This window comes from Monopterus albus, unplaced genomic scaffold (assembly GCF_001952655.1).
Source record: "Monopterus albus unplaced genomic scaffold, M_albus_1.0 scaffold40.1, whole genome shotgun sequence".
Taxonomy (NCBI): Eukaryota; Metazoa; Chordata; class Actinopteri; order Synbranchiformes; family Synbranchidae; genus Monopterus; species Monopterus albus.
In genome coordinates this window covers 1,193,615-1,205,103 of record NW_018127920.1, presented here as the reverse complement: position 1 = coordinate 1,205,103, position 11,489 = coordinate 1,193,615, and the positions used below count along the sequence as shown (strand labels likewise).

The window sequence follows — 11,489 nt, the reverse complement described above, 5'->3', positions numbered from 1 at the left end:
GGAGGGCTGCAGTGATGGTTGACTTTCTTTGACTTTCTACAACTTTCTCCCATCTCCTGACTGCATCTCTGGAGCTCAGCCACAGTCATCTTTGGGTTCTTCTGTACCTCTCTCACCAAGGCTCTTCTCCCCCGATAGCTCAGTTTGGCCGTACGGCCAGCTCTAGGAAGGGTTCTGGTCGTCCCAAACGTCTTCCATTTAAGGATTATGGAGGCCACTGTGCTCTTGGGAACCTTAAGTGCAGCAGAAATTTTTTTGTAACCTTGGCCAGATCTGTGTCTTGCCACAATTCTGTCTCTGAGCTGTTCAGGCAGTTCCTTTGACCTCATGATTCTCATTTGCTCTGACATGCACTGTGAGCTGTAGGGTCTTATATAGACAGGTGTGTGGCTTTTCCTAATCACGTCCAATCAGTATAATCAAACACAGCTGGACTCAAATGAAGGTGTAGAACCATCTCTGGGATGATCAGAAGAAATGGACAGCACCTAAGTTAAATATACGAGTGTCACAGCAAAGGGTCTGAATACTTATGACCATGTGATATTTCAGTTTTTCTTTTTTAATAAATCTGCAAAAATGTCAAACATTCTGTGTTTTTCTGTCAATATGGGGTGCTGTGTGTACATTAATGAGGAAAAAAATGAACTTAAATGATTTTAGTATATGGCTGCAATATAACAGAGTGAAAAATTTAAGGGGGTCTGAATACTTTCTGTACCCACTGTATATTAAGCTTATAGAACACTAGTGCAATGGGATGAGATGGGATGAAACAGTGCAGAATAAGAAGATAAGTTACATGAGTGAACAGTTCAATGGCTGTAAATAGTGCAAAGATAAAGATAAATATATCTGCATATGAACAGTGTACAAATGAATACAGAGCAGTATCCTGTTAACAGATCACTTCAGTGTTACAGATAGCAGGGGTGTATTGCATTAGTCCTGGGAGGAGAGATGAGAAGGGGTGAGGTGTGTGTAGTGGTATAGAGGAAGGCAGTGGGGGGTTAACGGGGGACAGAGTTCAGTAAGGAGACAGTTGTGGGGGGGAGGCTGTTCCTGGATCTGCTGGTTTTGGTCCGGAGGCCTCTGAAGCACCTCCCAGAGGGCAGGGGGTCAAACAGTTTGTGAGCAGGGTGAGAGGAGTCTTTGAGAATGCTGCAAGCATGTTGGAGACAGCAGTGTGACCAGTAGCTTATGATGGCTAACTTTAGCTTAATTAGTTTGCCAAATTTTGATAGGTATTGCCATATACTGTAACTGACATTACTGATTTAGTTTGTGAAAGTATATATTTTTGAACAAAGAAGTATCCCATTCTTCTTCTTACAAATGAAAGTTTAATTCATACATGATAAAACATAGCCTTGATCAATTCAGTATACTGCTGGTCTGGTCCGATGTAGCTGGTTTTAGCTAACGACAGCTAATTCATTTAGCCAACGTTTGTTAGATATTACTGTGTAGATGGTATGACTGAGTCAGCTTTATGACATTGTGACTCATGTTTTGTGTTACTGTTGCACTACATTTTAGCATTTACCACTATCCTGTAATTACCACATGTGGTCACAGTGGCCGCTGCTCGGTGAGCGTGTAGCCTGATTTTGACTTGTTAAATGGACACACACATATTTTTTAATAAAAAAAAAAAGATAAATAATAATGTTAGGGATGCTTTTGTGCTTTTTTCTAATGCAGTTTAACTTGTTCCTGTAAACGCTTAATAAGGGGTTTTTTGGCCCTAGTTGTGTCTTCTTTCTATATGGTCACTAAAACTAATTGAAATTGTGCTATTGCTCACAAAGGCTGTTGAAAATGAACTTGAATGACTTAGTTGTTTTACTGTACATCCAGTAACTGTTTTCTAATATGGACTGTGGTTATTTGTCCAGCCTATGAAGCCTCTGAGGGCTGCAGCCACCACTTCCCAACCAATGCTGACCATCCAGCAAATAGAGACCATCTTCTTCAAGGTACCAGAGCTTCATGAGATTCACAAGGACTTCTATGATGCACTGCTGCCCAGAGTCCAGGACTGGAGCCACCAGCAGTGTGTGGGCGACCTCTTCCAGAAATTGGTATGGGGATGATGTTGGCATCAGTAGGACAACCAAGGAAACAAAAATGTTCATGTTGTAAATGCAAGTTGAGTATGTGGAGAATTGTTTTATTTGTGTTACGGCCTATGTACAGTCACACAAGCATACCAGGTAACCACTGATTTTGGAAATCCATTTATTTTGTACAAATGATTTTACCACAACCAACCATCCCTCTGATTTTTTTCATAGGTTGAATTATTTAAAGATATGAATTTGGAGAAAAACATGCCATAACGATGTTTCAGAGCTAAAGTAACAAAAACCTGTTTTTCCACATCTTTTGGCCTGATCTCAACACAGCAGGACACCATCAGCCAACCAAGTAAACAGTCTGAGAGCAGTCGAATACATATCTGGTGGGCTGATATGAGTGTAATGTTGAGATAATTGTTTGATTTCTAACACTTTAGCACTTGTGTAACTGCATTAGGGGTGTTTAGTTTAGTAACCACACACAACCCTCCTTTGGATAAGAAGACCAAACATAAACAGATAACCTCACAGCATCAAATTATATGTTGTTCTTTTTGATCAAACAGATTGACATTTGCCATGTCAGTAACATGTCAGTATAGCACTCCCTAAATGTCATGCCTTGTTCATTAATGATCATTAAAAAGGGGAGTCTTTCAGGGGAAGAAAGTGAGAGTCTTTGGCTGTTAGTAATGCTCAGTGGGTCTTGCATGTAAGCAGACTGCCTGGAGTCCTCTCCCAGCCAGATAAAAGCCTCACTACACCACATGACGAGCAGTGAAGGAGAACAAAACGCTCTATAGGAGGTCACTGAATAAGAGCTGTTGAATGAAGATCAAAAACATTCATATGTACAGGAGGTTGTATAAAAACACAAGCACTGTATCTCGTTGAACTGTGTTAATTACTCCTGTATTAGTATTATGCCAAGTCGTCCTGAGAACAGCATGCAGCATACACAGTGCCTGTCGTGGGCTAGTAAAATCTACCTTTGCTGTTGGGGAATGAATCCAATCTGTATTCTACTTGTGCCCTGTAGGCCAGCCAGCTCGGAGTGTACCGGGCCTTTGTGGATAACTATAAGGTTGCTGTGGAGACGGCTGACAAGTGCTGCCAGGCAAATGCTCAGTTTGCAGAGATATCTGAGGTATGTAATCACACTACACACAGCAGGACTGCGGCAGGCGAGTGTTTGATGTTGTACAGCTGCCTGGGACAAGTGATGACAGGGCGATTTTCTGCAGTCCTCACAGTGTTAAGAGATGTGCAGCTCTTTACAGCAGTGCTGATTGTTTTAATTGCACTGTGGGGGAGTTGCTCTGATTTAATGAGGGTAGTTTTTTGTCACCACCCCCTCCGATCTTATCTTCCTGCCAGAATCTGAAGGTCAAAAGCACAAAGGACTGTAAAGACCAGTCGGCTAAAAATTCCCTGGAAAGTGAGTACTGAGTGAAATGGATGGCCAGCCTCTACATTAATCAATATATGCTATAAGTGGTTTAGCTGTGACTGGGCCCGTTGATCTGACTCTTCCTCCTCCACAGCTCTTCTTTACAAGCCTGTGGACAGAGTGACACGCAGCACACTCGTTCTTCATGTAAGTCAGTCTGCCTTATAAACATTTGGAGCAACTGTTTGTCTGCATGAGAGTTTTGGGGGTATTGAATTTGTCATCATGTCTGTTTATTCTAGGACCTCCTGAAACACACGCCCTGCAGCCACCCGGACTATCCGCTGTTACAGGACGCCCTACGCATCTCTCAGAACTTCCTGTCCAGTATTAATGAAGAGATCACCCCTCGTAGACAGTCCATGACAGTTAAAAAGGGAGAGGTCAGTGTGGCAAGCACAGTCACTACATCATCTCACAGTTATACTAATGATTTTTTGACTCTGGGCTGAAAAGCCCATATTATACTCAGGTCCTCTTCCACTTCATACTTCCAGCTGACGCAGGATTTGCTGGTTATTTGCCAATATATATTCCACCAATTCCATTTGATTGAATGTAATGTTATTGATATTTGCTGGTAGAACAGAAAACGAATTAAGCTTGTTCTCTTTGTAGAGCAGGTGTTCTCTTTGCGAGGAACAACTTCAGTGGTTTGAATGGTGGGGTGGCAAAGTGACATATGGCCTGCCATATTGACTTCTTGCATGCTTTTAACTTCCACCCTTTTTTGTTAGTCTTCTGTATAGCAGCAATCCTTTTGTTTTGATGTGTAATTGGGATTTAGGAGAAATTAGTTTTTCTGGTATTCTGGCTTTTCCCCCACAAATATCTCATTTTAGAGACAAAAAATTATTGTGAAATGCCTGAAAACACAAAACATAACAAGACAAGAGTCTACAGCTCTAAAGGAGGTTAAATGCAAACAGAGTGCACCTGGAGTACCACAGCAAAGAGGCAGAATACTTTTGAGAGTAAGAGATTTTTGATTCTTGATCAATCTTCAGACAGCCCTGACCATAGTGTATAACTGGCGATTGTATCCATTCAAAATTGAATCCACAACACAATCAAATGCGCAGAAAGTAAAGAGGTCTGAATACTTTCTGAATCCACTCATGGTAATTGGGCTACATAATACTGAAGTGATAGATAATACAATATTGAGTGACAGGACCCTTGATTTTATGGTGCTGCAGTTCCGTTTTATCCCAGAAATGAACAGACTAGAGTATTTTAGATCGCTTTATTTATGCTTTTACTTAGATACCAGCATTGCATAATTCAGGATTATATCTGCCCCCATAGTTCTGTCATATCTTGCTGATAAAAAGTTCAGAACACAAAGTGTCTGGAAGCTGCATTAAAACTGGAGTATGAGTCAGATTGTTGCTGAATCATCTCAGCCTGTCTGCTTTAGTTGTGAAGGAAGTGGACTGTAGAGGAAGCTCATGACAAAGCCCTGCTAAACACTGGAGGCAAGGGTCTCTTGTCGCAAACCAGGAAAACCCGTTGATTACCTCTGTGCTCACTCCCATCCTTCCCTGCTGTGGTGTCAACTCTACTTTCCAGAAATGACCCACAACAACTTTACTTTCCAGCCAGCTGGCTGTGCACCGACTTGCCCATGGCTTCCTGGCCCTCCTGTCCGCCCCCCATACCTTCCATCTCGGGGATCTGATTCAAATGACCTGAGTGAGAATTTCCTTTGTTTTTCCTGGGAAGTGGGCCTGCTCACCAGGGTGGGATTTTAAATCAAAGAAAGTCCTTGGAAACATTCCTCTGTATAGATTGACAGATAACAAGCCAGCACATGATAATCAGTTTATTGGTTTGTTGTTGCACGCGATCTTGGCTACATTTGCATCCGTGGTTGATGTTTTGCACCGTAGCTGCCTGTAATTACCATGACCACTTAAACCCATGAGATTATTTAAGTTTCTCCTCTTGAACATGGCTCAGTGCTCAATGCCTGATTATAGTGCATTAAAAACAGGAACACATTCAGTGTCACAAGTGTGTGAGCACTGTGCAGCCACAGCTCTTGTTTGTCCATTGGGTTACTGACTGTTTGTGGCAATGTCTGTGTGACAAAACAATGACCTGATGTAAATCTGCCACCTCTTGTTGAAACCAGCACTGCAGTGAACATGTTTAAGGCCCTCGCCACCATGCTTGTAACCAACCAGTACTGAGCTGGAGTGTGCAGAAAACGGCAAAGGAAAATCATGTTGCAATGATTTCCTTGTTTTTGCCAAACTGTGGTTGGCGTGGGATGGAAAATTCGCACATGGGCAGCATCAGTGTAAACAGCCTTCAGCCCAGACATCAAAACAAGGATGGTGAACTTTAGATGCATGCTGCTGCAGGAAGAACTAGGTGTCATCACATCCGCCTTTAGTCTCAGGCCGGACAGGGTGACGATGAGTTGGCGAAGCTCTGAAATTATAAGACATTAAGATTTTAGGTAAAGAAAATCATCGGAGTATTGGAGGGAAACATTTTGGGCACTGACCTGTTTTGGTCACATCAGAAATGATATATTGTTTATTATTTAGTTTACTCCTGCTGTGAGCTTTGGTAGCATTGTCTGAAAGCAGTAGCATCACCTCAGGCTGCACACTAATTCCAAGCATACATAGACGTCCGACCATAATCACTGTTTGTGAACCAAAGATTAAGCCATTTTAACTTTAGCATCAGTATAAACTTTATTTAGATACTGTACCTTCAGCAGTTCTTAGTGATGCAGTTGTTTGTTTTTGTTGCAGCAACATCTCAGTTCTCAACCCCAGTTTCATTAGTGAGCGCAGTGATGTGATTTCTGGTTTCCCGTTTGGCAGAACCGTCAGCTGCTGAGGGATCGTTTCATGGTGGAGCTGGTCGAAGGTTCCAGGAAACTCCGTCATGTCTTCCTCTTCACCGACCTGCTGCTCTGCACCAAGCTGAAGAAACAGGCTGCAGGGTGAGTTGAGGTCGGCGTCCAGCCGGAGGCTGGAGATGCAGGCTTGTGACCCATATGATCCACTGATTCAAATCTCTGCTGGGGAGTCACTCCACCCAGACAGACAATGAAGTTGTTAATTTAAATTATGCTTTGTTGAAAATAATTGCAAAGCAAGGTAAAGGTTTAATTTCTTCACCAGTTTTGTAAATGTGTTTGCAAACTTATGGTCTGTCATACTGTTGGCTTCACATTCTGCTAAAAAAAAACAGGCTAACATGACAATTTGTTGGGTGAAGATTAGAAAGTTTAAGATGCATATGTGTCCTCCAACAGAAAAGGACAGCAGTATGACTGTAAGTGGTACACCCCACTGGCTGACCTGACCTTCCAGGCCATTGAGGACTGTGAGTCCACCCCCATCCCTCTGGTCCAGGATGAGGAGATCGATGCTCTGAAGGTGAAAATCTCCCAGATGAAGAATGAGATCCAAAGAGAGAAGGTGAGGATGTACACACACTACAGAATATTAGCAACACAACACAGAGCAGACACAGCAGAACAGTGACTGCTTTGTATCAAAGTCTGAATACAAACTCAAATACAATGAAGAACTTGACACATGTGAATAGAAGCAGTAGTCTAGACAGCAGGCCCTGCATTACACTAACCTTGTTGATGTGTATCTGTAGAGAGCCACCAAAGGACCTAAGGTGATTGAACGCTTGAGGAAGAAGTTGGCAGAACAAGAATCTCTGCTGCTTCTCATGTCCCCCAACATGGCATTCAGAGTGGCCAACAGAAATGGCAAGGTCAGTCAGTAGCGCATAACAAGGGATATTTCAATACGTTTAAGTAGTGGAGGAAACATTTTACCTGGTTGGGAGTTGGGAATGTGTTGTACTGTACCTTCAGTGAACAATTTCTGGCTCCTGCCGCCCTCTGCTGTTGACAGCAGGACATTACAATATGAGGTACAGTAAACTCTAGTACAATTATCCTTGCTGTCTTTCAGGGTTTCACATTTCTCATCTCTTCTGATTATGAACGTGCTGAGTGGAGGGAGATTATTCGTGAGCAGCAGAAGAAGTGTGAGGGGGTTTTTCCCTTTACGTATGATGGCAATATTATTTGGATGTCAGTTTTGGTGTGTCTTGACTTTTCCTTAACTCATCCTCTGCAGGTTTTAAAAGCTTCTCTTTAACCTCTCTGGAGCTGCAGATGCTCACTAACTCATGTGTGAAGCTCCAGACTGTTCACACCATTCCAATGACCATGAATAAGGAAGGTAAGGTAAACAAATTCCTTGTGTGTGTAACATACTTGGCCAAATAAAGTGATCATTATTATTATTATTATTATACCCTTGTTTTTGTATTTTATGTCAACCTGAGCTCTCTCCTTTTCTTTCCATAGATGATGAATCTTCTGGTTTATATGGCTTCCTGAATGTCATCGTCCACTCTGCATCAGGGATCAAACAGAGCTTAAGTAAGTGGCTTGTTTCCCTGTTTTTGCTGCATCACTTTGAGAGGCTGCACGTGGTGTCCCATCATCTGCTGTGTTAGTCAAGTCTCATAAGCTGCACCCACCCTCTCTCTGTGCTTCTGTCAGCTGGGAGGGCAGCTGCAGGGGTAACAAGTGGGATTAGGCAGGAACACTGTGTACAGGCTGTCTCCAGCAGGTCTTATACACTGGGCATGTTTCAACCAGATGACTAATATGGATCCTTAGTTTTTACTTTCACTTTGATTCATCAGTTAAAACTCCTTGTGCCTCTGCCCACCAGACCTTTACTGCTCTCTGGAGGTGGATTCGTTCGGTTACTTTGTCAACAAAGCCAAAACACGGGTGTATAGAGATTCCACAGAGCCCAGCTGGAACGAGGTGAGAGTGCAAACCAGACTGCAGACAGTGAATATTACAAAGACAAATACATCTACTGTACATGATGCAACAAGAAACGCTGCCAGCATGTAGCCTGCATTTCCCCCAGATATCATTTTGTTACATTAAATCAGAGCAGCTGTGAAACAGGCCGTGGATGTTCAGTAAACTGTTCTCTGAATACAATCATATTGTTGTGCATAGGTCTGAATCCTAACATGCGTTTTCTTTGTTTCCCTGCAAGGAGTTTGAGATTGAATTGGAGAGCTCACAAACCCTGAGGCTGCTCTGCTATGAGAAGTGCTGCAGCAAAGCCAAGCAGAGCAAAGAGGATGGAGAGATCACAGACAAGATTATTGCCAAAGGACAGATAAAGGTATGGGCAACCCATTGAAAGGTCACAGCAAAGGATTTTTGAGAAATACTTGGAGGACCAGACTGGTATAGCTTAAGATTTCTATTAGAGCCAACCCAGCACTAGGTTTCTGAGGTCCAGTATTTGACCATTTTACAATATTAATTTTACATTACATTTTACCAATACTGTAAAAATAAATATATAACAAACAAACATTTGGTATGTATTATTTAAAGTTGTATTTTAAAAGAATTAGGTTCAAGATTCTGTATGTACTGAGTGGAAAAGTTTTCTACTGTATGAATGTCACTTTCGGCTATTCCTGTTATGGGTCGTCACAGCGAATCGTCACACCGGCGATTCGCATGTTGACATTTGACACAACCCTGACTTGAACCCTGGCCGCTGCACCCTAACCACTAGGCTATCAGGGAACCGAAAGTTTACTACTGTATAATACTGTGGGGCCCTTCATTACTGGCAGGGGAATGAGCTATGAGGTTGTGGTTGGGTCACTTCAGCTTGACCCCTGATAGGGTGTTGTGACAGAGGGTGGATTAGACTCTGGGTTGACCACATGTAGCTCTGCAGTATGATGGTGGAGGGTGGGGGCTTTTTGATCAGCCAATGAAAGGCTTTTCCTTCTGTACCTGAGGGTCAAAACACCATGGGGTCTTAGAGGAAAGGAGCTGTGAGTGCTGCCAGTTAAATACTGGTGATGTTCTCCAGAGGCCAGCAGCCTGGAGAGAGGACATTTGTTGTGTGCTTAAGACACTTTCTTGACCTGTGGTGTCACGCTGGCCTTTCTGCTTGCTCTGTTGAGGTCTGCGTGAGTGGAAGTAAAACAGTTTGTACTTCTCAAATTGAGAAGAAGTGATTAAAGGTGACAGAACGACCCATCTAATAAGTACAACTTAAAGTTATTTAAACTGTTAAGGTGTAAAATGCTTGAAGGGGGGAAAATATTAAAATTTTTTTTTTTTTTACTGAAAAGAGAAGAAAATAGAAAATACAAACATTTAAATTAAAGAAGAATTTAAAATAAGTTGCTGGCTGTAAAATATGTCTTTTCCAAGCTTTCTCAGTGTAACACAGTATTGTTTCAGACATGGGGAAGACAAAGTATATGTTAGTTCTAATGTTAAAGGTCCCTAGTACGGATCACTAATTGGCCCTAGAGGATCCTGTTCGGGTTACCTGAGCTATCAGCCAGCACTCTCCACTGTGGTAGGTGTGTGCATGTTTGTAATGAGGGTAGGATGGGATTCTCAGCAAATCCCCCAGATCCACGTGGGAAGTAGAACAACACAGAGGCAAACATGCTGCATGGCTTTGTTCCTGGAATGACAGGATTTGGAGTCCATCACTGCCAAGATGTGAACATGGCACAAAGTTTTGTAATATTTCAACTGGGCTACATCCATGAGGATCATCAGGATTTGTCAAAGCAAAAAGATCAGTGGCTCTTCTGTCAGGGAAGAAGGATCTGGTCCTAGTGTTAGTGCAGTGGTTTAGAGAAGTGTGATTTCTGTGGAACAGCACTGGTTTCTTTGTTTGTTTGCCATCGGTCAGAGAAAGTAACATTTCAGAGCTCATGCCAGAATGGATGAGTGAGAGTAATCCTAATGAGGAGCAGGGTGTGCATCGAGGCAGTAGCGGTCAGGAGCAAGAGGGAGACACGGCTTCAAGAGCAACCCCCAATTACAGGGGCCCATCTGTGGGACACAATCCGCAGCGGTCTGTTCAGACCAAAGGTAAAGATGTAGGAGGTGAGCTGTGGACAGGTGCACTGGATGCAAGGAAGCGACATCTGAGAACAGACTTGCTTTATCTTTCTCTTTTTCTGGTGATGTTGGGATTGACATCTTTTGACATTTAGAAGTCAGCATTGTACCTACCGCCTTTAGAAAAAAAAACCTTTTCATTTTCCATAGGTCAACTGAATCACTGAACAAAGGATTATCTGAATAAGGTTTGATTGTTACTTGGGTTCAAGGACATCTGCCATGTTGGACAGGCCTAGTACTTAGTGGCAGGCACATGATCCTGTCACGTTACTCATGCCTGATCACTGTAAATACAGTCTGGCAGTTTGGTATTAGTCAGATGACTAAAATAGATCCCTGACATGAGTTAATGCTACCTGACCATATGGGGTTTGTCTTTGTGTGAGGCTGAGAGAAGTCATTGAGCAGGTGATACTTACAGTATATTTATCTGAATTTATTTATGTATACAAAAAGTAAACTTAATTCACAGAAATATTTGTTTTCTTTTAAGTATTTTAATATAAACATAGTGATTATCTCATTTTAAAGCTGATACTGGCAAAATACTTCCTGTTTTCTAATTCTGGAGAGAATCTGAAGTGACTGTTGAAATAAAAATTCATCTTTTTTCCAGCTGGATCCTCAGACATTGCAGAATAAAGACTGGCAGAGGACAGTCATCACCATGAATGGGGTGAGTTTTTAACCAGTCCAGTGAAAAAAGACTTAACAGACAAGTTTAAGTTGGAGTTTAAGTTGTTTTGCTTTCACAAATAGAATAAAAGTTTGGGAAATTTGAAACTGTGTTTTAAACAGGCTAGACTAGATCTGACAAATGTAAGTGATGCTTGAGCTAAACCCGGTCTGATGTGGTCTGTATTAGAAGAAAAGCACTGAAATGTCCCTATTTTTACAAATGAAATAAAGGTTTCACAAATCTGAAAGTCAAGTTCTAACCAGCTTTCAGGCTTTGACATCTAATACTATAAGACAACAACTA

General features: G+C 42.1%; 1 protein-coding gene across 1 annotated transcript in view; it reads left to right on the top strand.

Moving 5' to 3' along the window:
* Positions 1-11,489, top strand: part of LOC109959649 (breakpoint cluster region protein) — a 38,483-nt gene that overhangs the window by 23,566 nt on the left and 3,428 nt on the right. The window contains exons 5-18 of the mRNA XM_020599174.1: positions 1,899-2,084; positions 3,121-3,228; positions 3,459-3,519; positions 3,626-3,678; positions 3,774-3,914; positions 6,375-6,496; positions 6,812-6,977; positions 7,168-7,287; positions 7,491-7,566; positions 7,659-7,763; positions 7,892-7,966; positions 8,265-8,362; positions 8,607-8,738; positions 11,124-11,183. Of these exons, the coding sequence (XP_020454830.1) occupies positions 1,899-2,084; positions 3,121-3,228; positions 3,459-3,519; positions 3,626-3,678; positions 3,774-3,914; positions 6,375-6,496; positions 6,812-6,977; positions 7,168-7,287; positions 7,491-7,566; positions 7,659-7,763; positions 7,892-7,966; positions 8,265-8,362; positions 8,607-8,738; positions 11,124-11,183 (1,503 nt within the window). The remainder of the gene's footprint in view (positions 1-1,898; positions 2,085-3,120; positions 3,229-3,458; positions 3,520-3,625; positions 3,679-3,773; positions 3,915-6,374; positions 6,497-6,811; positions 6,978-7,167; positions 7,288-7,490; positions 7,567-7,658; positions 7,764-7,891; positions 7,967-8,264; positions 8,363-8,606; positions 8,739-11,123; positions 11,184-11,489) is intronic.